Here is a 26,322-nt window from a genome sequence, read left to right as displayed (position 1 = left end):
ATCGCACATAGTGGTTCGGATCCCACTTTAAACTGTATGCAGTTCAGATTAGTCTATCTGTGCCGGTGACTCAGTCGGTAACGCGTCTGACTACCATGCTATAGGCCCCGGGTTCGATTCCCGGCCGGTTCAAGCCCGGGAACTTTTCTAACGTTGGAAGCGGCCCCAGCGCCCACCCAGCGTCGAATGACATGGGTACCTGGGGGAAACCCTGGGAGTAAAGGCGGTCAGGGGCGTGATGCTGATCACATCACCCCCACTCACGAACGAATCAAGAAAGTGTGGGGCGTTACCCCCACACCCCCTATACGCCTTCATGGCGTAGCGCCAAGCACAGGTGAGAACTTTACCTTTTTTTTTTTTTTTTTTGCATAAAGTGGACTTACAACAAAATTTAAACTTGCGATAAAGATTATGATAAGGTATTAAAGAACTGGGTCTAACACATTTTTTTATTGTTTACCAATTACATTGTTAACTAATATTCTTAATTTCAGTTTCAAGATGAAATCGGCTACGAAATAAAAGGAGTGGGTTCATATTTCTGTTACGAAATTCCACTTTTGTAGTAGACCTGTGCCACACTAAGTTGTGACAATAAACAAATCTAAGACACTTTCAAAGTATTAAATTGCTATCTACGTATTTGGGAAAAATCTTTCAATATAATACTTTTTTTGGACGCGTCAAATCATAGTATTTAATTCCTGTTTTAGCAGCTTTAAGAAACCAGATTTTTTTTGGGGGGGGTTACAAATGCCCTTTCTGCTCCCGTCAAGTTACGCCTATGACAAACAGGAATTCAAAGTAAAAGACTGTCCCGACTAAATCGGGAGACACGTCTGATAGATTTACAATTGGGAAAATCATAATTAAGCGTGTAGTTGAAAACAACCTCTTTTCATATATTGCATGCAGCTCTACTTTTTCTGCAATGTGGATCAAGAACTGGGGACGTGGAGAAGCACAACACTCCACGTAACCAATAGTCACGTGACCCTCTTTGCTTTCCTGTCATGTTGACCTTCGCGTGGAACACATTTCTCGGTGTTAAGACAGGCAAAATCACCCGATCATCGAAGGGTGCAATATGTGTTGCCTACCCTCCTGCATTACTTGCTCCTATTAAAGCCTTATGGGGAAGAACTTTTTTCCATGACTGTACACCATACCGTACCTAACGATGTAGAAGCAGCAAAAGAAAACTTATCCCACTTTATAGTTAACATTACTATTTCGAAGGTATTTCGATGAGATTGGAATCCCCAACACCTTCCTCTCGATACGCCCTTATTATAAATGCCAATAAAAGAGATATTCATATTTATTATAGAAAAAAATATATATTTATTGCCGGTAAAATTGTATGTCAAACCAATTCGGGCAGAAAAAAATACTATTAGAACTGTCATATTTTGTGAAGAATACTGTATTTGCTTAAGTTGCTTCGTCTATGGACTTTTTTCTATTGCACATACAATATTCCTAAATCGTGGGTTCGATTCTTGATGTCAACTGTGAATTGGAAGATTCCATTCTTTGAAGATTCTGACAATGAATCGGAAATTCGGGATTCGGATAGTAATTATGGTATCCAGCATTCGGATATAGTATTACGGTATCGCACATATTATCCAGGATTTGGAATTTCGGATTATTACCCAGTATCCGTAGGATCCAGAATAGCTTATGGATATTATCCTGAATCCGGATATCTGATCCAGGTTTCGGCGGCATTCTGATATATTATTCAGGATTCGGCATTCGGATTTAATATCCAGGATTCGGCATTCGGATCCACGTCGCAAGCATTGACTCACAGCGCCAGCCCACAGTTTTCACCGTTCAACGGACATCGCTGTGTGCCGTGTTGCTGAGTGTGTTGCCACGTTCCGCGTTAGCTTTACTCCGCTGAATAAAACTTTGTATAAAATCGGTTTCGCAATGTGAATTGGCAATGATAATGGATTTTGAAAGCAGATGCAAAGAGCTTCGAAACAAGACCGATATTGTATTTGTAGGACTACCCAATACTAAGAAAAAGTTGTTTGGGAAAATTGAAAAGAACAGTATTTTGACAAATTTTAAAAATCTGAAAATTAAGAACTGTATTTAAAACCTTTCTGCCTGCACCGTAGTAAAATTTCATCACGATCGGACAACCCGTTTTTGATTTATAGAATTTCAAAGAGAACGACCGTTTGCAAACCTCCAAAAAACCGGCCCTTTTTTGTTCTCACGACGATAAGAAATGTAAAGCTTACTAGAAAAACAATTGGTTAGCATATATTAACGCAGAATTAAACAAGCTAAATTTTGATGTAACTCGTTTTCATGTAGGTCAACTGGTTAATTTTTAATTGCAGTCTAAACTCGAGTATCTATAATTTTTAATCCGACAGTAGTATTGACGATTCGAATCCTGTGGGTTTTGGTTAGTTTTGTAATCTTATTCTATCAGTCAACGCACAACTGTTGATTTTAAGTTGAACTCAAAGGTTTTTCTTGGGAACAATCAGGGACGGCGCCAAGGGGGGGGGGGTGCAAAGGGGTACTTTTCTTCCGCACCCTCTTCAGCACCCCCTTTCAAAACTTCTTTCGAACCTAATGAAATAATATATTCCGTTTTGCAATAAAAACAATGTCGTCACTTTGAGCGGCAGTTGTCTTTGTTTCATCACTACTGTTGTTAAGAATTGTTTGCAATTTTTTGGGGCTGTTTAGCACAACGCGCTAAGACGCCATGAGTTCCGGGTTCGAATCCCGGCCTGGGCATGGATGGTAGTGTCCATTCTTCCATTTCATCATATCATCACTCATCTACATCTTCGCAAATTAGCCAAAAGTTGCACATAAATCGATGTAAAATAAAGCAAAAAAATCAATCAATGTAACATCTTTGGCTGTTGTTTTCATTGGCAGCTTTGGAGCGAGTCACAAGTCCCGGAGCAGCCAATCAAGAAACGAGCCGCTGGCGTCATCTCTACCCAGCACCTATCGCTATCCTTGTTGCTCACGCTCTGGACTGTTGGTAGGCTCACTAACTGCACTCGCGCTGTCAGCTGGAGTTGTTATGAAAATAATCTGACTATACTTTTGTTTATTCCGGTGGCGTTTTCGATAATTGCTTACATCTCAGTTTGATTGATTGATTGATTGATTGATTTAGTTTATTTTACTTCGCGTTTTGTGCCTCTTAGCTAATTTGCGAAGATGGGGATGAGTGATGAAATGATGAAATGGATGAAAATGGACATTCACAAACAACCATACCCGACCGGGATTCGAACCCTGGGCCTTTGGCGTCGCAGCGACATCTCAGTTTGAGTTGTTTTAGTTGATCATCGGGTTGTGCCCGAGATATTGTTTAACGCGAGTTGTATCGAGATGGTTATTTATTACTTGTTGTTATTCTTTACGCACACTTCTATGCCAGGCAAGCAGCCTGATAATTACATGACACTGACAACATGATTTCGTATTTTTGTGTTATTTTATTTGCAAAAAGAACTTCAGTTTGCATAGCGATTTTTGTTTACACAACGCACACAAATTGAACACTCAGGACAGCAGTGGTCCTTGATTCTGTGCATTGTGAGAAACAACAAAAAGACAAAGAACTGCTTATCAGTAAAATGTTAGTTTTCATGGAAAGGATACAAGGTCGATCCAGTTTCTATTTAAATAGTAGGCTCAAGCCTGAACTTGACACCAACGTCAAAGTATTTTCAAATCAATTTCAATTTTATGATTTGTATAAAACAACAATGAAGGTAAAATATAAGTTTCTGAAAACTTATGAAATCTTACACTCTTCCCCCCCCCCCCCCCGGAGGCAAGGATCCTGCGAGCGCCCTTGCATGCATGTTTGATGTTTTCTATGTTTTCAACATCGCACCCCCTCAGCACCCTTAAATGATAAATCCTGGCGCCGCTGATGAGAACAATGGGCCTACAATGAGGACTTGAAGAAGAAGAAGAAGAAGAAGAAGAAGAAGATAAAAAAGATGAGAAATGTGGAACTGCACTTTGCACGTGGCTTCTTCACAAACGTCTGCAAATGTCAAAGGAAAGTGAACGGATAAACGCAAGACGTGCCAGTCTCCTCGATTCGAGACGGGAGAAATGATCCAGAAAGGTGGACGCATAGAGGGCGTCGTAGAGAGACCGAGATGACAGTGTCAAAAATTGATATCACGGGAAACCGTACACCGCTCGCTCATTATCCTGCACATGTCCTTTTCCCAAGGTGAAGATTCTCTTTGGTAGAAGTAGAACATGGCAGCCGTTTGCCCCCCGGCCACGAGGCTTCGAGATGGAACTTTATGGGTTTTTAACAAGAGGAGGAGACGGGAGCAATTCATCAAAAAAGTCTAACTGGAGAAAGACGCAAGCGACAGACGGGAGATTGAAAATGAAAGTCATCCAAAGAGAGATTCTTATAAGTGAAGAGATTGCCTTTTTAAAGATCATTTCACTCTCCGCTTTACCATTGGGTGGAAGCTGTCGTGAAGATGAGGGTACTGGTAAGTTATCTTGATGTTATCTAGTTTTCTGTTTCAGGGTGCTAAGATTGCTATCAATCGAACAAGATGTACAAATACAGGCGAGTCAATCGGACACTTCGTGAGTGTTCGGATATATTCGCTTCTGACGCACATGTTCGGTACTTTTTTCTCTAGTGCTTCAATTTCTGTTGAAAATTCAAATTAAGAAAACTTTGAAGGAATATATCGGAAAGTAACTTGGTCGATTCTGCGACAATATCAAAATTGGTTTGATTTGATTTTTATCACTTTTAACTAATCGCGACGACGAGGATAAGTAATGATATGATGAAACTGATAAAAGGACATTCGCCAAGGATGCCTATGCCCAGACTTAGATTCGAACCCGGGGCCCTTGGCTTAGTAACGCTTTGTGCTAACCACTCCGCCACAGAGGTTGGCGACAATATCTAAAACCAAATGTAAATTTCGAAAAAAATTGTTTCTCCAAATTTTATCGAGTTCCAAGAACATTTCAGTCAAAATTTCAACAATGCATTATTATTAAGTTATTGGTTATATTCTGATGAACTGTGGTAGATGTGAAATAATGTAATTTCTATAGTTTCTTATTAAATTAGGCACCTGGAATGTTCTGAGTCTTTACCGGCCTGCCGCATTTCAGTGTACAGTTAATGAGATAGTCAAGTATAAATTAGATGTAGTAGCTGTCCAGGAAGTTAGGTGGCCAGGAGAAGGGAATTGTAAAACTAAAAATTATACTTTTTTCTATGGTGGTACTGAAAATCACAATTTTGGAACAGGCTTTTTCATAAATAATAGAATTATCCCGGCTCTTAAAACAGTAGAATTTATTAATGATAGGATATCATATGCAGTTTTACAGGGTAGGTGGTGTAAAATTATTTTAATAAACATACATGCACCAACGGAAGATAAAGATGATAATACTAAAGATGATTTTTATACAGAGTTAGAACAGGTCTTTGATAAATTACTTTTGCAACCTCAAAGAATTTAATTGTGAAAAGTACCACTTTTAAACATAAAGATATCCATAAATATACCTGGTCTTCTCCAGATGGTAAAACTCATAATCAGATAGATCATATTCTCATTGATAAGAGAAGGCATACTAGTATAATTGACGTTCGTACACATAGAGGTGCTGACTGTACCAGTGACCATTATTTAGTAATTGCTAAATTAAGAGAGAGACTCTCAGTGATAAATCATAAGCAACAAAATCTAAAAGTTCTAAAATTTGATACAGGTAAGTTTACTGATGAAAGAATTAAGAAAGATTACCAAATTAAACTGTCAAATAGATTTGATGTTTTGCAGGATTTAAATGATGATGAAAATATAAATGAAACAGACGTAAATAAGAATTGGGAGCACATACGTAATGCAATAGAATCAGCAGCTAAAGAAAGTATAGGATACCATAAACCGAGAAAAAGTAAGCCATGGTTTGATAATGAATGTCATAATCTAATAGAAATAAGAAATCAGGCTAGACTTAGGTGGTTAAATAACTCTGATGATACAAATCTAAACAATTATAATAGAATAAAGCGAGAAGTTAACCGCACGTTTAGAAGTAAAAAAAGAGATTACTTGAAAAGCAAAATTAACGAAATTGAAACAAACAGCAAAAATAAAAATATCAGAGATTTATATAAAGGTGTAAATGAGTTTAGAAAGGGATGGCAACCTAAAGTAAACTTGATAAAAGATAAAGACGGTGATTTTCTAGCTGACCCAAGTGATATTCTAAATAGATGAAAGAACTACTTTAATGACCTTTTAAATGTCCATGTAGGAGATAAATCAGAAGTAAATGAAGTCCACACAGCAGAACCTTTAGTTCCAGAACCCAACTTGACTGAAGTTAAAGATGCTATTAAAAGGCTAAAGAATAACAAAGCACCTGGCATTGATTTAATACCAGCTGAGTTAATTAAATATGGTGGAAATTCATTAATATGTCATTTCATAAATTAATTTGTTTAATATGGAATAAAGAAGAAATCCCTCAACAGTGGAAAGAATCCATAATTGTTCCTGTGTTTAAAAAAGGTGATAAAATGAACTGCAATAATTACCGTGGAATTTCTCTACTCTCAACAACATATAAAATATTATCTAACATTCTTTTAACAAGACTAACCCCATGTGCTAATGAAATTATAGGTTATTATCAATGTGGATTTAAACGTAACAGATCAACTACGGATCAAATTTTTCACATCAGACAGACACTTGAAAAAAAGTTGGAATATAATCAAAATGTCCATCAGCTATTCATTGATTTAAAAAAAGCATATGATTCGGTCAAAAAAGAGAAATTATATAATATATTAGTAGAGTTTGGAATACCTCAGAAGCTTGTTAGTATGATAAAAATATGCACCAGTGAAACAGAAAGTAAAATTCGTGTGGGTATTAATATGTCTGACAAATTTACAATTCATGATGAGTTAAAACAAGGAGATGCATTATCTCCATTGCTCTTTAATTTTGCCTTAGAATATGCTGTTAGGAAGGTAAAAGAAACTAAAGAAGGACTAAAATTAAATGGTGTGACTCAGTTGTTAGCATATGCAGATGATGTAGACTTACTGGGGGGTGATGTGAATACAATTAAGAATAATGCTAAAATATTTTTCAAAACTGCTAAAGAGATAGGTTTGGAAGTTAACAAAGAGAAAACTAATATATGCCTACAGGCCGAAACCAAGTGTTAGGTAATAATCAAAATCTAATTATTGATAACAACTTGTTTGAACCAGTTTCCAAATTCAAATACTTAGGAGTAATATGAACAAATGAAAATTACGCGTATATTAAAGAGGAAATAAAAAGTAGGCTTAATTCAGGAAATGCATGTTACTTCTCTCTTCATAAACTTTTGTCTTTTCGTTTAATATCTAAGAAACTAAAAGTTAAAATATACAAAACAGGAATTTTGCCTGTAGTATTATATGGATGTGAAACTTGGTCCCTTACATTGAAAGAGGAACATAAATTGAGAGTATTTGAAAATAAGATCCTTAGGAAAATCTTTGGACCTAAAAGGGATGAGGAGACAGGTGAGTGGAGAAGGTTACGTAATTTAGAACTACATAATTTGTATTCAAGTCCAGATATTATTAGAATAATTAAATCCAGAAGACTTAGGTGGGCAGGCCATGTGGCACGAATGGGAAAGGAAAGAGGAGTTTATAGGATTCTTGTTGGGAAACCTGATGGTAAGAGACCTGTAGGAAGGCCAAGACGAAGATGGAGGAACAACGTTGAGATGGACCTAAGGGAAATCGGTAGGGATGGAAAAGAGTATATAGAACTTGCTCAAGATAGGGAAAGATGGAAGGCCTGTGTTGCTGCAGCCATGAACCATCGGGTTTAAGAAGGCTAGGGAGTTAGTTAGTTAAAGTTTCTTATGCAGGAAATCGTCACAGCTGAAGTAGTGACATGGAAGGGATTCATACGCACATAAAAGTAAATGCATTCATTGAAAGAAAAGCTCGGACCAAGTGTTAAAGTGCTTCATCGAGAAAGATACTGGAAGCTGCATTAATTTATACATTCAAAAACAGATCGACATGGAAGAAAATACTCACTTGCATCATATGATGCACTTTGTAGTTACCTTCAGAAATGATACGCAAAATGCATCTAAATGTAAACCTGATGCTTGGGAAAGGATGAAAAACACACTTTAGTGCATCAATCAATGCGTTTCTGGTTCTTCAAATAGATTTTAAGCATTTCGTTTTCTGAGTGTAGATGGCACTCTTGTAGTAACTGACCTGGAGATTTATTATGCTATCTATAGTTTCCTTCATTTTGTGGTATTAGTAAGTTTTAGACACACGAAATAGACTGGCATAATTTTTATCATGTGCTGCTATTTGGAATAAACAGCTACAATGTGGACTCCGTTCTAATTCCGCGCAATCCTTAGTAAATTACTTTAATCATGTTTTAAGAACTACGCACATCTTTCTACCAGGCAATGAGGTCAATACAATAGTAAACCTTTTACAATCAATGATGGTATCCACGGGGTGCTCGTTCGGCGGCGCAGATTGTATGCGCAGTTGTCCGTGGATGCATTACGTCATCGTCGAAACTCTCGGCTCGGAAAAGGCTGGTTCCTTATGCAAATATTGAGATATTTGACAACGAATATCTTCTAAGATATAGTAGCAGGGGAAAAGTTACAACTTTTACTGTTAAGATGCATCCTTTCTAATCAATTTATTACAAAGTTGATCCAAATGTGTAAAATGGTTTTCAAGAAATCGTGATACGAAGGAACCCCTGTTTTGTTCTCTCCAGGCTTCCAATAACTTAAGCGCGTTGGATTTCTTTTTGCTGTATGTTTTGAAATAAGATTATTTTGTTCTTGTCAACTGAAATCATGCCTAAATGCTATGGAAAGCTGTGAAAACTATTATCAGAAAACTAACGGAAAAAATCTAAAATATCACAGCTTGATTGATATAAAAAATGCGGGATTACCCATTTTTGTGTAAAAGTCATTGTGCGAGATCTAAAAGCAGAACTTTTTAATATTGTATGTAAATGTAAGGGTGTAATAAACGTGACTGCTTCCCAGGCACGTATCCAATGGGTGGTTTAGGGGGCTCGAGCCCACCCGACAGTTTTCGGTTTACACTAGATAAAATGAGATTTTAGTTTCTTGTGGAGTCAAATAAAATAATGTGACGTTAATTTAAGGAGAGAAATAATTATCGAGGCAGGACGGAGAATAACTATAACCCTGTTATTGGTAACAGCTCGTATCCAAGGTGGGAATCAGGGGGCTCAAGCCCCTTCAGAAAATTTTCAGTTTACGCTAGATAAAATTAGGTTTTTGGCTTCTTGAGGAATATGGTGATAATTTGAGAGAGATAATTATCTAGGCAAGACGGAGAATGTTCTATAAGATTGTTATTGTTAATAGCGCGTATCCAAGGTAGGGATCAGGTGGCTCGAGGCCCCCTCCCCCGCTCCCCAAGGAAATGTTTCAGTTTACACTGATAAAATTAGGTTTTTGACTTGTTGAATAATGTGACGATAATTTAAGGAGAGAAATAATTATCGAGACAAGACGGAGAATGTTCTATAACCCTATTATTGTTCATGGCACGTATCCAAGTTGGGGATCAGGGGTTCGCGCCCTCCCCCCGCTTAGGAAATTGTTTTGTTTACACTAGATAAAATTACGTAGGTTTTTGGCTTCTTGAATAATGTGATAATAATTTGAGATATATAATTATCGACGTGAGACGGAGAATGTTCTATAACTCTGTTATTGTTAATAGTGCGTATCCAAGATGGACATCAGGTATCTCGAACCCCCTCCCCCAGGAAATCTTTCAGTTTACACGAGATGAAATTAGTTTTTGTCTTCTTCAATAATGCGACGATAATTTAAGGAGATGAATAATTATCGAGGCAAGACGAAAAATGTTATATAACCCTGTTATTGTTTATAGCGCGTATCCAAGGTGTGGATCGTAACTCGTGCCCACCCCCACTAGGAAAGTTTTCAGTTTACACTAGATAAAATTAGGTTTTTGACTTCTTGAATAATGTGACGATAATTTAAGGAGATGAATAATTATCGTTGTAAGACGGAGAATGTTCTATAACCCTGTTGTTGATAATATTGCACGTAAACTTTTTTTACGCAAGTTTACGACTAGTTCCAGTTCGGTCCCAAGGCTAAAGACATTGACGACAGCGGAACGTCGAGTAGTGCTACGAGTAGTTCGGGTCGAAAGACGAAGATATCGAAGGTCTCTCTCTCTCTCTCTCTCTCTCTCTAAAGTGAATATTTCGGCAGTATCGGGCTGGGCATTGGAGGCATTATCTGCCCTCAGTAAAACGACAAAAATAAATAAATGAATTAACGCTCCTTTAGCCAAAATATGCATTTTTGTGTCGTATGTAACGGAATAATAAACATGATTGCCCCGGGAAAATATGATTTACCCCTCCATATTTTCTATTGCACCGTAACTAGCTACAACATATTTTCATTTCTATTGTTCTCACATATTTATTTTAATTTTAGTATTGTGAATCATATTGCACTGTGTTACCTCACGTAGCGCCCACCCCCCCCCCCAACACACACACGTACGATTTCAGTTGTAAGTTTTAGACTAAGCTTGTCAAATGTCCACTTATATCTTTGTATTCTTGAGCCATTTAAAAATAATCATTTCGCCCCTTCTTCTGGACTATTTCATAGCAAAGTTTTCCCACTCGAAGCCCCTTTGCAGATCGAGATCCGGGGCTATAGCCTTCTCAAGCCACCTTCCCCTCCAAATACTCTCTTGGCCTCAAGGAAGAAAAATATATGTATTTCTACGAAACATTAATTTGACTTGGCAGTTTCTTTTTTCGAACAGGAATAAGTTTTAAATTTTAATAGCTTATAAATTTACACTAGCAATTTTGAGTAAAGATTTTGCGTAACCCTAAAAGTACATTTAGAGACTTCAAGGTCATCTCTCGATATTTCAGATATATTAATAATTTTCATCACAACGTCTTGTAATAATTATATGTTACTTCAATAACCTCCTCGCAAATGTTTCTCGCATATTAAAACATATATGCCATTTTCTGTTTATTTCCTTGTAATGCTGACCTCCGTGGCGAAGTGGTTAGCACAACGCTTTACGATGCCAAGGGCCCCCAGGTTCGAATCAATTTCATCATATCATCATGCATCCTCATCTTTGCGATTAGCCATATGTGACAGATAAGCGAAGTAAAATAAACCAAGTCTATTAATCAATTATTTTTTTAAACTCTTTAATTCTTCTTTAGCACGCCATGTTTTTGTTAAAATTATATTACAATTTGTAAAATGACAAAATTCTAAAGGATAACATGTAACTTTCTTTGTAGCGCATCGGTCAGAAAGTTTCACGAATATGGATTTTCAAAATACAGTTTTTCACATGTACTTTGCCCCCTTTTAAAAGTAGCGCGTTTTCAATTATGTTACTAATCATTAAAAGGATGCCTCAATACCATCTTGGAGGATGACAATTATTATTTTCCCCCTCCTAAAAGTAATAATATACTTTCGCTCTCTGAATCTCCCATATAAATGCTAGGGGCCGTCTGCTTCAGCCGAGCTCACTGCTTCTCCGGTGACGTCACGCGTTCGTGCAAGATCGGCAATCTTCCGATGGCTTTACCTAATCTCTATGTACCTTGGTATCTTAATGCATACTTCTCTACAACACCGCTGTGGACTTCATAATAGCAGCAGTAAGCATCGTACTTCTCCTGTTGCTTTTTCAACATACAGTTTCAATACTATTGGAGGAATATTTAATAATTGATTAATTACTTGGAGGAATACTCATGTATTCAATGCTATGGTAATATTACAGCAAGAGCTAAACATGCGATCATAGAGTTGCAATGTTATGGTTCTAGCAACGGAAAAAATCAACTCGCACGAGACCCCAACAATCCGCAACGTAGTCGCTTACAGAGAGAGAGGCTGTGGTTATACCGGGTGAGGAGGCTTGGTTCTTACTTTTCATTCAATTCTCGGAAGTATTCGAACTGGGTTCCGTGAATTAACAATCTTTTCAAATTTCAATGTTCTTATACCAACACCATGTTAATTCTACGGGTGATCCATAAAGAACGCCGGATTTGAAGTTGGTATAAATTAAATTTATTTTTGATAAAAAAAGCACAAAACACATACCATTCTCTTCAGGAGATATTAAGGTTTAAACATGGAAAACAATATCGGGCATATGATCCCCCCCCCCTTTTCCCGTACTAGCCCTACACGCAATCACTCGGTCTATGAAAGTCACCATGACCCGATCACACATTTCCCCATCAAGTGTGTTGAGGACACGTCAAATGTCTTGCTTAAGTTCCAACGAATTTCGGGGTTTGTTCTGGTAAACTTGTGACTTGGTGTACCCCCGCAAGAAAAAGTCACATGGTGTCAAGTCACAAGATCGACGTGGGAAGGTTTGGTCTCCTCGAAAGGAGATTACTCTGTCCGGGAACTTCTCACGCAGCAGATTGATTGTTTCTTCTGAAGTGTGGCAAGTTGCGCCGTCTTGTTGGAACCATACATTTTCGATGTTCATTTGATCCAAACGAGGCAAAAGAAAATCAGTTAGCATTGGACGGTAACGAATTCCATTCACTGTCAGAGAATTTCCTTCTTCGTCTTCAAAAAAGTAAGGACCGACCAAACCCCAACTCCAAATCCCGCACCAAACCGTAACTCTCTGAAGATGCATTTCCTTTTCCTGAATCACTCTTGGGTTCTCAGATCCCCATATTCGGAAATTCTGCTTGTTTACGAACCCGTTTAAATGAAAATGAGCTTCATCGCTGAAAACGATGCGCTTTGCGAAACCCTCGTTCTCTCGTTCCCTTTCAAGGATCCAGTCAACAAATTGCCGTCGTTTTGCTTGATCCGCAGGTTTCAGTTCCTGCGTTAACTGCACTTTGTACGCGTGCAAGTGCAGATCTTTCGTCAAGATTCTTTGCATTGTTGTTGGCGCCATATGCAGTCCTTGAGCACGACGGCGATACGATTTTGCAGGACTCGCAGCAACAGAATCACGCACAACAGTAACGTTTGCTTCACTCCGGCGACTTCCAGGGCATCCAGGGCTTTTGATGTCTTGTGTTGATCCAGTTTCTTCAAATTTCTTGATCAACCTACGAACAGTTGATTCGTTCGGTGCATGAAGCTGACCAAGTATCGTACGCAGTTTCCGAACAGTCACCGCGAAACTTTCGCCATTCTTGTAGTGCGTTTTGACAATCAAAACTCGCTGTTCCTTACTGTACCTTTCCATGGCGTTAACAACACACACAAACAGTAGAACAACTGAAATGCTTCTCAACACAAAACCTCAATCATATCTCATAACAACAATCGCACCAACAATGCTGCCAACCAAACAAAAAAAATACGGCGTCCTTTTCAAATCCGGCGTTCTTTATGGATCACCCTTTATGTTTAGAAAATAATATATGTAAAAATTGAATTATACATATTAGCAATTATTATTATAATAAAGAACATGCATAAATGTCAGTTAACACAAAAAAACGAGACATTTTCACATCACGACTAATTAAAAAATAGTAAGGACAGTGACTAAAAGAATTGGTGTCCTGACTAAATCGGACGTCTGGAAGCCTTGCATCAATAGTCATAAAGCTGAAACTACTTAAATATTCGGGTGCGTCCGCACTTAGGCTATTTGCGGGTTCCAGCCCATTGCCTTTGCTAAAGGATGTGTCTAAGGATTAAAATCTCCTTACCGACTTAAAAGCTGAGGCTGAAATAGGCGCTTAGCCCATGTAAGGACAAAACACAGGACAACACGCAGCCATACTATACTGGCCATAGGTCCAGGCAGGGCCGTATCAAAGTTTGTGGAGGCCCCTGGGCAAAATGTTTTGTGGGGGCCACCCATTTTTTTATTATCTTTTACCACCAATTTTCAGCATTTGAAATATCATTCCATGGTATAAAGTATACTGAGCTTCAGATTGATATGAACCTCACGGCTCATATCCATGTGCCGTTAATTATTCTTGGATATTTTATATTAGTTAGTTCTTATTATTTGATTATTAATATTTCACATTTCATAATTTTTGATAAATAGAAAGATTATTATTAGGCTTATATAATCCACTAATATTTTCTTTATTGTAACAATAAGTGTAAACGCAGCCTAATGTAATAATCTAAATGTTAATTTTCTGACCGAATCTTTAATATTGGATATGTAAATCTGTGTTCTTTCACGGCAGAAAAATGTTTATGATTTAGATTGACATAGATTTCGTTTAACAACAATGGGAAGATCGAATCTGTTCTTTTAAGTTTAATGTATTCAATAAGGTTCAAGTTGCAACGGGGAATGATTAGAGTTTAGTCCTTATTAACAGAGATGAATCGTTCCCCTTATACAATTTTATTTGGTTTTGCTGCAACGTGGAAATTAGTTCAACTTTGATATTGAGATTGTGAATATAGACATTGATGAGTATTTAGTTTTTGGAAATGTCGCAAGTCGCGCTGTGCAAATTACGTAATGCTTAACAAGTGAGCATCGATTGGAAAGGTATATAAGTAAATGCGGAGCTTAGTTTGCACGCATTCCATCAGCGTCGGCTCTACGATATAAACATCTAATGACACTTGGGAATAAAGATACCTGTATTTCGCCAAGCACAATTTATACTTCGAAATTTATAATGTTATGGGACGACAGGTTAGGATCGGCCGAAATCCTTCGAGGTTAATGACGCCTGCCTATTGGACATGTATGTGTCACTGTTGAGTGGCCGCGGTGGCTCAGTCGGTAACGCGTCTGACTACCATGCTCAAGGTCCCGGGTTCGATCCCCGGCCGGTTCAAATCCGGGAACTTTTCTAACGGTGAAAGCGGCCCCGGCGCCTACCCAGCGTCGAATAACATGGGTACCTGGGGGAAACCCTGGGGGGTAAAGGCGGTCAGGGGCGTGATGCTGATCACATCACCCCCACTCACGACCGGATCAAGAAAGTGTGGGGCGTTACCCCCACACCCCCTATACGCCTTCATGGCGTGGTGCTATGCACAAGGGAACACTTTACCTTTTTTTTATGTGTCACTGTTGACCCATATATTCTCATTCTTACGGATAAATGATAGAATTTCAGATCTTCGAACTTTATTTTGGCTTTCTTCAAAATTTATTCAACGTAGATTTATTTGGGCAAGGAAGCAAAACTAGACATGTAATGCAATATGTCTCGTTTTTCAATGGAAATGTCATCATTGGCGTGTATCTTGTTGCAAGCTCTGCCTATTGACGTTTCTCGATCCCAAGTACTCAGTGGAGCCCGTAGATTCTAATCTGCTTAAAATCCTGCCCGTATTAACATCGACACTCGTGACACATTTTGGTCGCAATACTGTAGGAAGGGGCATGTACGAAAGTTTTTGTCTGCTACTGAATGGTAGGCCGTAAGCTTCGTCTACGGTTGCAAAAACGACAGGGTTCTCTTCCCTGGTACGGCTTCCTCCTAGCGACACACATACACAAGTAACTATTCCCTACACATATACATATTTGGATTTTCCCCGTGGAGACATGCAACAAATTAGAATTCTGGATTCATCGAATCGAATATTAACGAACAGGGGATTCTGTATTTCTTTTAAATCTAAGGATATTCATGGACTGTAAATTGTAACTTGAGTGTAATGTAAGCTTTCGTATGTATTGGAAATAAACCATCTCCTGGATAAAAATGAATGAAAAGAAAGGTCAAAGTAACCTCCCAGAAGATGCAGTTGCCAATCTTAAAATTTGAGAATAGTCGTTCATTTATTTCATGATTCACCAACAACACCCTTAAGTTCTCAATGCTTTATTCACCAAGCCCGTACCTGAGAGGGGTCAGAGTATCCCATTTAGCCGTCTGAGTTTTAGCCGAGGTGAAATTAGAACATAAGGTATTTGGAAGATTGAGGCAGGCTAGGATTACCATAACTTGCAGCTCTCTGTGTGTGTGTTACTGAAAGGTTATCTATAGTGGAGAGTGAAATAACACACAGTTATAGTTATATGAACATACATATATATATGTTACGCAGATGAATTGCGTCTTACATTAAGCTAAGGTCAACCCTCATGCGTGAATAAGCGCGCGTAACGGCCATAGTAAGTCTCGCAGGTAGGTAAGACGAGCAGAGCCGCGCTCGCTGTGAAAGAGGTTGAGTTGACAGTAGCGTCGAGACGTTCGTCGCGTCCAGTTTAGCAGCTGCCGTGCGACCGATCAGTGGTTGTACGTTTTTCTTCGCCTGTGCCTCATTTGTCCACAGTATATTTGGATATACAACTTTACGTCCGACTGGAAGTCACGTCGTCCTTTGGCAAGTAGTGGCACAGCTGCCATTGCGTGCGTCCGTGACAAGTTGGCGATCCCGTCATTGCGATCGTCGTTTTGCGTCCGTGACAATTGGCACCCTAAACGTGGGGCTCGATTGAGATAAAGATTGGTGAAGGCTCGATTGAGAAAAAGATTGGTGAAGGCTCGATTGAGAAAAAGATTGGTGAAAGCTAGATTGAGACGGAAGGAAGATAAACATTTTAATTGAATCCAGAGATGCAGTCCTTTAAGGTAAAACACTCAACGTCCTTTGGATGTTCATCAGTTGTGTCAGAGGCGCAATTATATAACAAGGATCCACTAAAGCTAATGTCTTACGTCCGACCGGAAGTAAATCCAGAAGAAGGGAAGAAAAGGATGGCGTATCAGCGTAAGCTACATGAAATAAATTCAAGAAAATACGTCGAGTGGCAGAGAGAATTCGAAAAGACAGAACAAGATATGTACAGAGAAATACAAACAGAGAAACTAATTTCAGAAGTTGTGTCCGAGCAGATCCAACCTTTGGAGGATTCGCTGCGTGAACACGTGACAAAAGAAATTGCCGACTTGAAGAAATATCTGAAAGAAGAGATGTCTTTGCAGTTTTCCCTGTTGAGGAAGTCGTTAACCGCAGAACTCTCTGGGACAAACGTAAAAGAAGTTGAGGAAATTGCTGGCATTAAAGACTTCAAGAATCCTATAAGAATTCAAGATGGTGGTCGAGATCCGTTGCTCTCTACGATGATGCAAGGCGCCGTGCATGTGCAGAGAGATGTAATGGATGTGGCGGTACAAACTGAAGAAGAAATCGAGATGTGTAACCTTTGCGGTTGTCGCAAAGAATCCCGAATGGACTTAATTATAAAGACTATGAAAATGCAAGTGCCTGTAGAAGAAAAACCGGAATGTTCCCGAACAATATGTGAAGTTGATGGTTTAAGTGAGATTAGTCTGGACGATGAAATGTTGGTGGATCTAACCATATCGCCAAGACTTTATGACGAACTTAGTGCCCTTGGTGAAGAGTCAGTTTGGAATGAAATGGAAGAAATCAGTGAGGTGGACTCGAAAGGAAATTTTCCTTTAGTGTGTGAAATCGATCAAGGTTCTAATCAGAATCTTAAGGAGAAGATTTCCGAGCAAATCGCTGGAAAACAACTGAAGTTTGAAGAACTTGTTAGCCGTATGGTTGCAGAACTTAAGTATGTGGGCAGCCGTAGCAAATTAAAGAAAAGGTTGATGAAACATGTTTGTGTCAATAAGGGAATTGTTTGCATGAAAGTTCCTTGAAATTTAAAGGGGATGTTATGACTAACACTCCAGGTGTTTGGTGTATATAATATGTTTGTAATACCCATAGATATTTAATGGTTTTAGTGGATGTCTGTACCTGTAAATATTCCTTTGTATTAATATTGCGTATTATTTAGTATTTTTTGAAAAAAAGGGTAATTCGTATAGTGCATATTCTCTGTAAATCGTTCTTCTCCTTCATTTATATATGTATATCTGTATTTCGTCCAAGAAACGATTTTCAAAGTGGGGGCCATATGATATGAACCTCACGGCTCATATCCATGTGCCGTTAATTATTCTTGGATATTTTATATTAGTTAGTTCTTATTATTTGATTATTAATATTTCACATTTCATAATTTTTGATAAATAGAAAGATTATTATTAGGCTTATATAATCCACTAATATTTTCTTTATTGTAACAATAAGTGTAAACGCAGCCTAATGTAATAATCTAAATGTTAATTTTCTGACCGAATCTTTAATATTGGATATGTAAATCTGTGTTCTTTCACGGCAGAAAAATGTTTATGATTTAGATTGACATAGATTTCGTTTAACAACAATGGGAAGATCGAATCTGTTCTTTTAAGTTTAATGTATTCAATAAGGTTCAAGTTGCAACGGGGAATGATTAGAGTTTAGTCCTTATTAACAGAGATGAATCGTTCCCCTTATACAATTTTATTTGGTTTTGCTGCAACGTGGAAATTAGTTCAACTTTGATATTGAGATTGTGAATATAGACATTGATGAGTATTTAGTTTTTGGAAATGTCGCAAGTCGCGCTGTGCAAATTACGTAATGCTTAACAAGTGAGCATCGATTGGAAAGGTATATAAGTAAATGCGGAGCTTAGTTTGCACGCATTCCATCAGCGTCGGCTCTACGATATAAACATCTAATGACACTTGGGAATAAAGATACCTGTATTTCGCCAAGCACAATTTATACTTCGAAATTTATAATGTTATGGGACGACAGGTTAGGATCGGCCGAAATCCTTCGAGGTTAATGACGCCTGCCTATTGGACATGTATGTGTCACTGTTGAGTGGCCGCGGTGGCTCAGTCGGTAACGCGTCTGACTACCATGCTCAAGGTCCCGGGTTCGATCCCCGGCCGGTTCAAATCCGGGAACTTTTCTAACGGTGAAAGCGGCCCCGGCGCCTACCCAGCGTCGAATAACATGGGTACCTGGGGGAAACCCTGGGGGGTAAAGGCGGTCAGGGGCGTGATGCTGATCACATCACCCCCACTCACGACCGGATCAAGAAAGTGTGGGGCGTTACCCCCACACCCCCTATACGCCTTCATGGCGTGGTGCTATGCACAAGGGAACACTTTACCTTTTTTTTATGTGTCACTGTTGACCCATATATTCTCATTCTTACGGATAAATGATAGAATTTCAGATCTTCGAACTTTATTTTGGCTTTCTTCAAAATTTATTCAACGTAGATTTATTTGGGCAAGGAAGCAAAACTAGACATGTAATGCAATATGTCTCGTTTTTCAATGGAAATGTCATCATTGGCGTGTATCTTGTTGCAAGCTCTGCCTATTGACGTTTCTCGATCCCAAGTACTCAGTGGAGCCCGTAGATTCTAATCTGCTTAAAATCCTGCCCGTATTAACATCGACACTCGTGACACATTTTGGTCGCAATACTGTAGGAAGGGGCATGTACGAAAGTTTTTGTCTGCTACTGAATGGTAGGCCGTAAGCTTCGTCTACGGTTGCAAAAACGACAGGGTTCTCTTCCCTGGTACGGCTTCCTCCTAGCGACACACATACACAAGTAACTATTCCCTACACATATACATATTTGGATTTTCCCCGTGGAGACATGCAACAAATTAGAATTCTGGATTCATCGAATCGAATATTAACGAACAGGGGATTCTGTATTTCTTTTAAATCTAAGGATATTCATGGACTGTAAATTGTAACTTGAGTGTAATGTAAGCTTTCGTATGTATTGGAAATAAACCATCTCCTGGATAAAAATGAATGAAAAGAAAGGTCAAAGTAACCTCCCAGAAGATGCAGTTGCCAATCTTAAAATTTGAGAATAGTCGTTCATTTATTTCATGATTCACCAACAACACCCTTAAGTTCTCAATGCTTTATTCACCAAGCCCGTACCTGAGAGGGGTCAGAGTATCCCATTTAGCCGTCTGAGTTTTAGCCGAGGTGAAATTAGAACATAAGGTATTTGGAAGATTGAGGCAGGCTAGGATTACCATAACTTGCAGCTCTCTGTGTGTGTGTTACTGAAAGGTTATCTATAGTGGAGAGTGAAATAACACACAGTTATAGTTATATGAACATACATATATATATGTTACGCAGATGAATTGCGTCTTACATTAAGCTAAGGTCAACCCTCATGCGTGAATAAGCGCGCGTAACGGCCATAGTAAGTCTCGCAGGTAGGTAAGACGAGCAGAGCCGCGCTCGCTGTGAAAGAGGTTGAGTTGACAGTAGCGTCGAGACGTTCGTCGCGTCCAGTTTAGCAGCTGCCGTGCGACCGATCAGTGGTTGTACGTTTTTCTTCGCCTGTGCCTCATTTGTCCACAGTATATTTGGATATACAACTTTACGTCCGACTGGAAGTCACGTCGTCCTTTGGCAAGTAGTGGCACAGCTGCCATTGCGTGCGTCCGTGACAAGTTGGCGATCCCGTCATTGCGATCGTCGTTTTGCGTCCGTGACAAGATATCTACAAACAGATCGACTGACAGCTGTGCTACAATTTGATCCAGAAGAGAGTAGACATAAAGACAATATTGAAGTTTGATATATCACATCACCCCATTTCTTTGAAATTTTTGCGTCGAATTCAATATGGCGGTCAACAATATGACGGACCTGCGCTTGATACACACGGCTAGGGATCTCCCTGTGCCTAACTTATTTCTTTCATGACCAATTATACCCAGGATAACTCCTTTATATTTTGTAGGGGTGTTAAGGGACTTTTGCCTCGTCATAGTTCATGTAATAGGGCTTTTATCAGTCACATAGTTATACATATTATTTTGTATCTTCTGATCCCATTGCAGTCGCAGAATGATTTTTTTGGTATGTTTTAGAGTATGGTATGAGGGGCCAAATATATTTTTTTCACGATTTTTGGTGATGACATGTTTTGAGATATTCAAGGTAAAAAGCCAAGGTCACATGACAAAATTTTATTTTTATCCAAAGGTAGGCTTGTTATATATCACTGGAAAGCTTGTTCAATTCCCTGTACAATAAGCTTTATTTTTATCCTAGGTGAAATTGGGGCGGAGTTACAGCACATTTAGAATAGCTAAGCGGGCTCAAAAAGGGCAATTTATGCTAACTTTGACCTTGAATAATTTAACAATTACAAGACGCGGGAAACTAAAAATTTTCATAGTTACTAAGTTCTATGCATAGTTTCAACTCCCCAAATTTCATGAAAATCGGAGATGGTCAGGTTGTGGGCTGTGTTGATTTCATATGGAATGACTTCTATGAGTTTGCAATGCTTTCTGCATGCACGTGGTTTTATTTACAGAAGGTCTCAGGGTTGGTGATTTAAACTTTAGGCTCATTCTTGACATGTTAATGGAAGGCACGTTGCCATCCCAACGGCAGTCAGGTTGCAAACTCGTAAAAAATTGAGGTTGCAAACTTCTGAAAATAGAGGTTGCCAACTTCTAAGGATTCAGGTTGGCAACTCCTAAGGATTCAGGTTGCCAACTCCTAAGAATTCAGGTTGTCAACTTCAGAATCGCCATTATCTTCTTTTGGAAATCAAGTTAATTCACAGTTTCTAATCTATTTTTCTTCAGTATTTTACTATCTAGGCTTCAGGCTTCGCAGATAGCCTGGAATATAAGCTCCTGCTAAGTGTAGTATTAACTCAACTGCATTATCGTGCAAAGCTCTGAAGACTAGAACTCCCCGATGGCGTAGCAACTACACCACCTTGTAATCAAGGTGTCCCGTGTATTGGATCCCATATTAAACTGTTGATCCAGTCCCGATTAGCCTTTTGTGCATAACGTGGACGCAGAAACAGACTAGAATCGCAGCCAGGATGATTCTCTGTGAGGCTTGTGTTGTCTTGACCATGGGTGCTGGTTATTGTTGATTTCGCCTATTTTATCTCATTACCATTTAATCATTTCACCAGCATTTATCATCATCTTCGCGATTAGCCATAACTGGAAGATGAGCGAGGTAAAATAAATACATTCATTCGATCAGAACAACTTCTAGAAAAAAAATTCGATAGGTGACCATGGTATCTCTCTAATTACAAGTGCATTACAATGAAAGTTCACCCCTTGAATTCCTTTCCCTAACATCAATAAAACCTCCAGCTTGTATTAATAAACCGAAGAAAGTTTATCTTTAGTAATCATTTTTAAGTATTCACGACAACAAAAATGTCAAGGTAGAGAGTGGGAAAACGCCACACAAACCTCTGGACCTTTTTGTCTGCTATGAATAATAATGACGACCCAAATCCTCTTCTTGAAGGGAATGACTTGCAGTTATTGACCACTCCAGGAAACTACTGGGCCTTTAAGTACCGGAACGAACCGTAAGAGTAAGTGGTGCACTTATACTCTATCTAAGAGCTGCAGGAAAGGCCCCAGGTGTGTTGAAGGTAAAGAATTGATTCCAATTGTGTTTTTTCGGTGGGTTGGTGAAAGGACATAGCACCCATTTCCTCCGATACAGTTGCCTCAAAAGAAAAAGGAACGGGAAGTTTCTTCAAAGATTCTAGAAGACCGACGATGGCCGCCATCTGTTGGGCAACGAAGGAGAAAGTACAGGTCAAAGGAGAGGCGCTAAGAATGCCGGGAGAAATGCTGATGTCCATTCGGAATATTACAGAAAGGCTGGACTTTCACCAGCGACCTCTTGGTTACTTTTCCTTACGTTGCCGTGAAATAAAGATGTCAGAAGAAAGTGCAGACTGTATTTTTTTACAACAATGCAGTACATCATTGGACATTATCGTATACAGGGTGTTTCAGTGATCTTGGATGGGGACTGACCCAAGTACCAATGAGTTAAGGAACTCAGGTTAACGCTTCGTTAAATAGGTCTCACAAGTTGACAAATCATTTTTCTGAGCCTTGTAAACAATGGTAAACTTGATATCAGTCCGTTTCAATTCAGTTAGAACCAGAAAATGTTATTTTTATTTTGCAATTTTTTGTTTTTAGTTCATTTACAATATTTGTGCCGATCTTGTTGCATTTTTTTCATTTTCGAGGCACTTTTTCTCCTTCTATGTTGTTACATAAATTTTAAATGCATTTGCTAGCATAATTTACACATTAAATTTCCTGACATTAGCAAGTTCGCCATTAATGAAAAATACGGTCGATGGAAAAGTACAATAGTATTTTAACTGAAATGTTTGGCGATGCATTATCCTCGTAAATTTGTTTGCCTCCAGCAAACTTAAAATCCTTATGGTGAAGCCAATTTTGAGCCTCCCTTGGTGGCCTCTATCATTGCTTTAATATGTGGTAAAATTAGCCACAATATTTAAAGAAAATACAATCTGATGTACGCGAAACAACCATATTTTCAGGTACTGGTCGACTACTATATCGTAGAACGTTCACTCTGAAAGAAGATGAATGACTTATACAGAAAAACCTTGCGGTGTATTGTATGTAACCTTGAAGTAAAAATGAAGAAAACTACATTACCACTTATTTGCTTGTATACCTTTTCATCAGTAGATTATACCACCATAAAACTGGTTTTATCTAATTATTCAACTACAGCGTGTCCCGCTTATACGTATAATAAAAGAAAAAGTCATAACTTCTAAACAAACTGTCAGAATGATGTGATTGTTGTTTCATTTTAAAGAATGATTCAGATTTTTTTAGCAACACATTCATTGGTAGTTGCGCATGCGCAGTAGCCAGAATGTCTTGAAAACTGATATTATCAGTTCCTCAGTAGCCATTCGTCATGTGGTCAACACAAGAAAAGGTGTTTTGTGTTTTAACGTTGTCTGAAGTGAAGTCTGTGACACTTGTGCAGAGACGATTTCGTGCACGTCATGGTTTAGGTGCTAAAGAAGTAGTTCCATCGTACATTTCAATAAAGAAATGGGAAAAACAGTTACGCGAAACCGGTTGATTTCTCAAATCTCGTTAGAGACTTCCTGGACGAGCATTTCAATGGAAAATGGATAGGAAGAGGTTCGAATTTTATTGAATGGCGCCCACGGTCGCCAGACCTCACCCTGTGTGATTTTTTGTTGTGGGGGTGTGTTAAGGACAAAGGTTACTGTACACCGGTTAGATATTTGCAAGACTTGCGTGAAAGAATTGTGGTTGCAGTAAGCAACATTACCCAGCACATGCTTCAAAACGTGTGGCTTGAGGCTGACAACCGGTTTGGCATTTGCCGTGCCACTAACGGTTCACATGTGGAAGTGCGCTAGTTTTCTTGATTTGTAAATAAAATCTCTGAGTTGTTACATGTTTGTACAAAGTTTGGACAAAACATATTGGTAAATAAAAAAGTTGTGATTTTTTTATTTTATTATACGTATAAGCGGGACACGCTGTACTGTCTTGTAATTTACGAAAAATCAAGAATGTTAAGGTCATCTATCGGTCATTCTTTGACATTTCTTAGGTCGTCAACTTGCGAGCCATAGTTATAAGTAGATCCCGGATTTGTAAGTACTAATTACTAGGGAGGGGAAGTTGATGAAATGTCATCTTTTTTCTGACATCTCGGACACGATGCCTATTAAATATACACAATATTACACTTCATCTAGAACCAAAAAAAAGGTAATTTTAAACTGAATTTTTGTGCATTTTTTGCCAATTTTCAGGTTTTAGGTAATTTTCCCAGATTTTCGGCATTTTTCCGTCATTTTTTGCAATATTCGGTGTATTGTTTCGTCATATTGTGTCACTTCTTTCATTTTGGTAATATTCTTGAGTCTTTTCAGCAAGGTGAACATAGGCCTATATATATATCTTGCGGATCGGAATTTACGAGCAAAGGAAATGCTGGACTGGTAGTCTTCGCTGTGTCGGAGGAAACCACCAGGTGCCCGCTTGGGCAGTGTTGCCACAATATCGTAACGAACCGTAAAGTTCGTGGGATCTTACGAGTACCTAGAATGTTAACCAATTAATCAATGGGTGATGTATGTTACTCATCATTCATCCTCTGATGAGAGCACTCGTCGTTGGCATGACGAGTTAACGCTTGGCAATGCGAAAGGTACAAAATCACACTAAGGAACTAAACTGCAGAAAAGACAATGGTCACTCGTTGGATTTTGTGAACCTTTGAACCTGAATCATGGCTCGGTGTTAGGATAATTACCTGTCTATCTGAAGTATTAAGCTGAATAGAATATGCGAAGTCCTCTGTTAGCTTCTCCAATTCGTCGACCAGAGCGTCGTCTCACTTCTGCCCTACTGCTCTCCTAACCACTTCTCCCTTCTCAACTCCCATCCAAAAGTCAGTCCCCTCTCAGCTTGTCTCACCTCTATATCACTAGGCCATCGAGCTCTTCCTCTATGCCGAATCGTGTTTTTTAATTGCCACTATGCAAACCACCGACTCCATAGGCAGAAGAAACTACCTGTTCATGGATGGCTCAGGAGGTTTGCATAACATGACACAGTGCATTGTTTACATGCTTCAGAGGCTGAGACAACTGAGAAAAACAAGTGAATGCCCTGATCAACGTGAAGCATTCAGAGAGACTTTATAAAATAAACATATAATCTTAGGGATTGATACGATATGAGGGAACAATTTCCCTTTCCAAGCGGCAAACGTTCTCTTTTTCTTAACAATTTTTCCCTTCACCTAAGCAAATCATAGTAATAAAAATAATTAGTAGTAGTAGTGGTAGTAGCAGCATTATTAGTGGTGGTGGTGGAAGCAGTAGTAGTACGTAGTTAAGTATTCCGTTGGTCCATGTTCGTTTGAATAAAAAATATTTCTAAAAAATTTCAAGTTTCAGTTTCGTCACTTCCTGGCCAGATGTCCCAGGTTTGAATCCTGGTCAGGAATCTATTTAATCGTTAATCCTCATCGTTACTATTTATCCAAAGATGCATAAAAGCAACGTACAATAAACTTAAAGGAGCAGAAACAAGTAGGAATAGCAAAATAAATAAATAACATAAAAATGTGGATATGAAATTCGTAATTGACATAGACTGTAATAATGTAGAGTCAGATGACCTTAAAATTTCCCTAAAATTGTGGTATTTTTCATCGAAATTCCCTTTTTCCCTTTTGGCTAATATTTCGGTCCGAATTTCCCTGCAAAAGGGAAATTTCTCTTCATGTGGCAACACTGCGCTTGGGGCAAACTCAGATTTAAGATCAGATAAGGAGAGGCTGGAAATACCCTGGCCAAACGGTGAAACCCGCGGGGAAATTTTTCTGGACACACCACACTACATCAACAGGCAAGGATGCGGGAAATTAATGCATTTTACACCAATTCATTCAGTGTATACGACTTTCTTAAATTGTTTTAAAATTATTCGGTTGTTTC

At 38.7% G+C, this 26,322-nt stretch overlaps 1 protein-coding gene across 1 annotated transcript in view; it reads left to right on the top strand.

Moving 5' to 3' along the window:
* Nucleotides 1–4,496: 4,496 nt before the first annotated feature.
* Nucleotides 4,497–26,322, top strand: part of LOC145981022 (uncharacterized) — a 40,482-nt gene continuing 18,656 nt past the window's right edge. Inside the window, exon 1 of the mRNA XM_083114119.1 lies at nucleotides 4,497–4,526. Coding sequence (XP_082970245.1) covers nucleotides 4,515–4,526 — 12 coding nt within the window. The 5' untranslated portion in view covers nucleotides 4,497–4,514. The remainder of the gene's footprint in view (nucleotides 4,527–26,322) is intronic.

Source organism: Lepisma saccharinum, chromosome 28, assembly GCF_977018435.1.
Source record: "Lepisma saccharinum chromosome 28, izLepSacc3.1, whole genome shotgun sequence".
Taxonomy (NCBI): domain Eukaryota; kingdom Metazoa; phylum Arthropoda; class Insecta; order Zygentoma; family Lepismatidae; genus Lepisma; species Lepisma saccharinum.
Note: the sequence above shows the minus strand (reverse complement) of the source record. Positions and strands in the feature narration are given on the sequence as shown.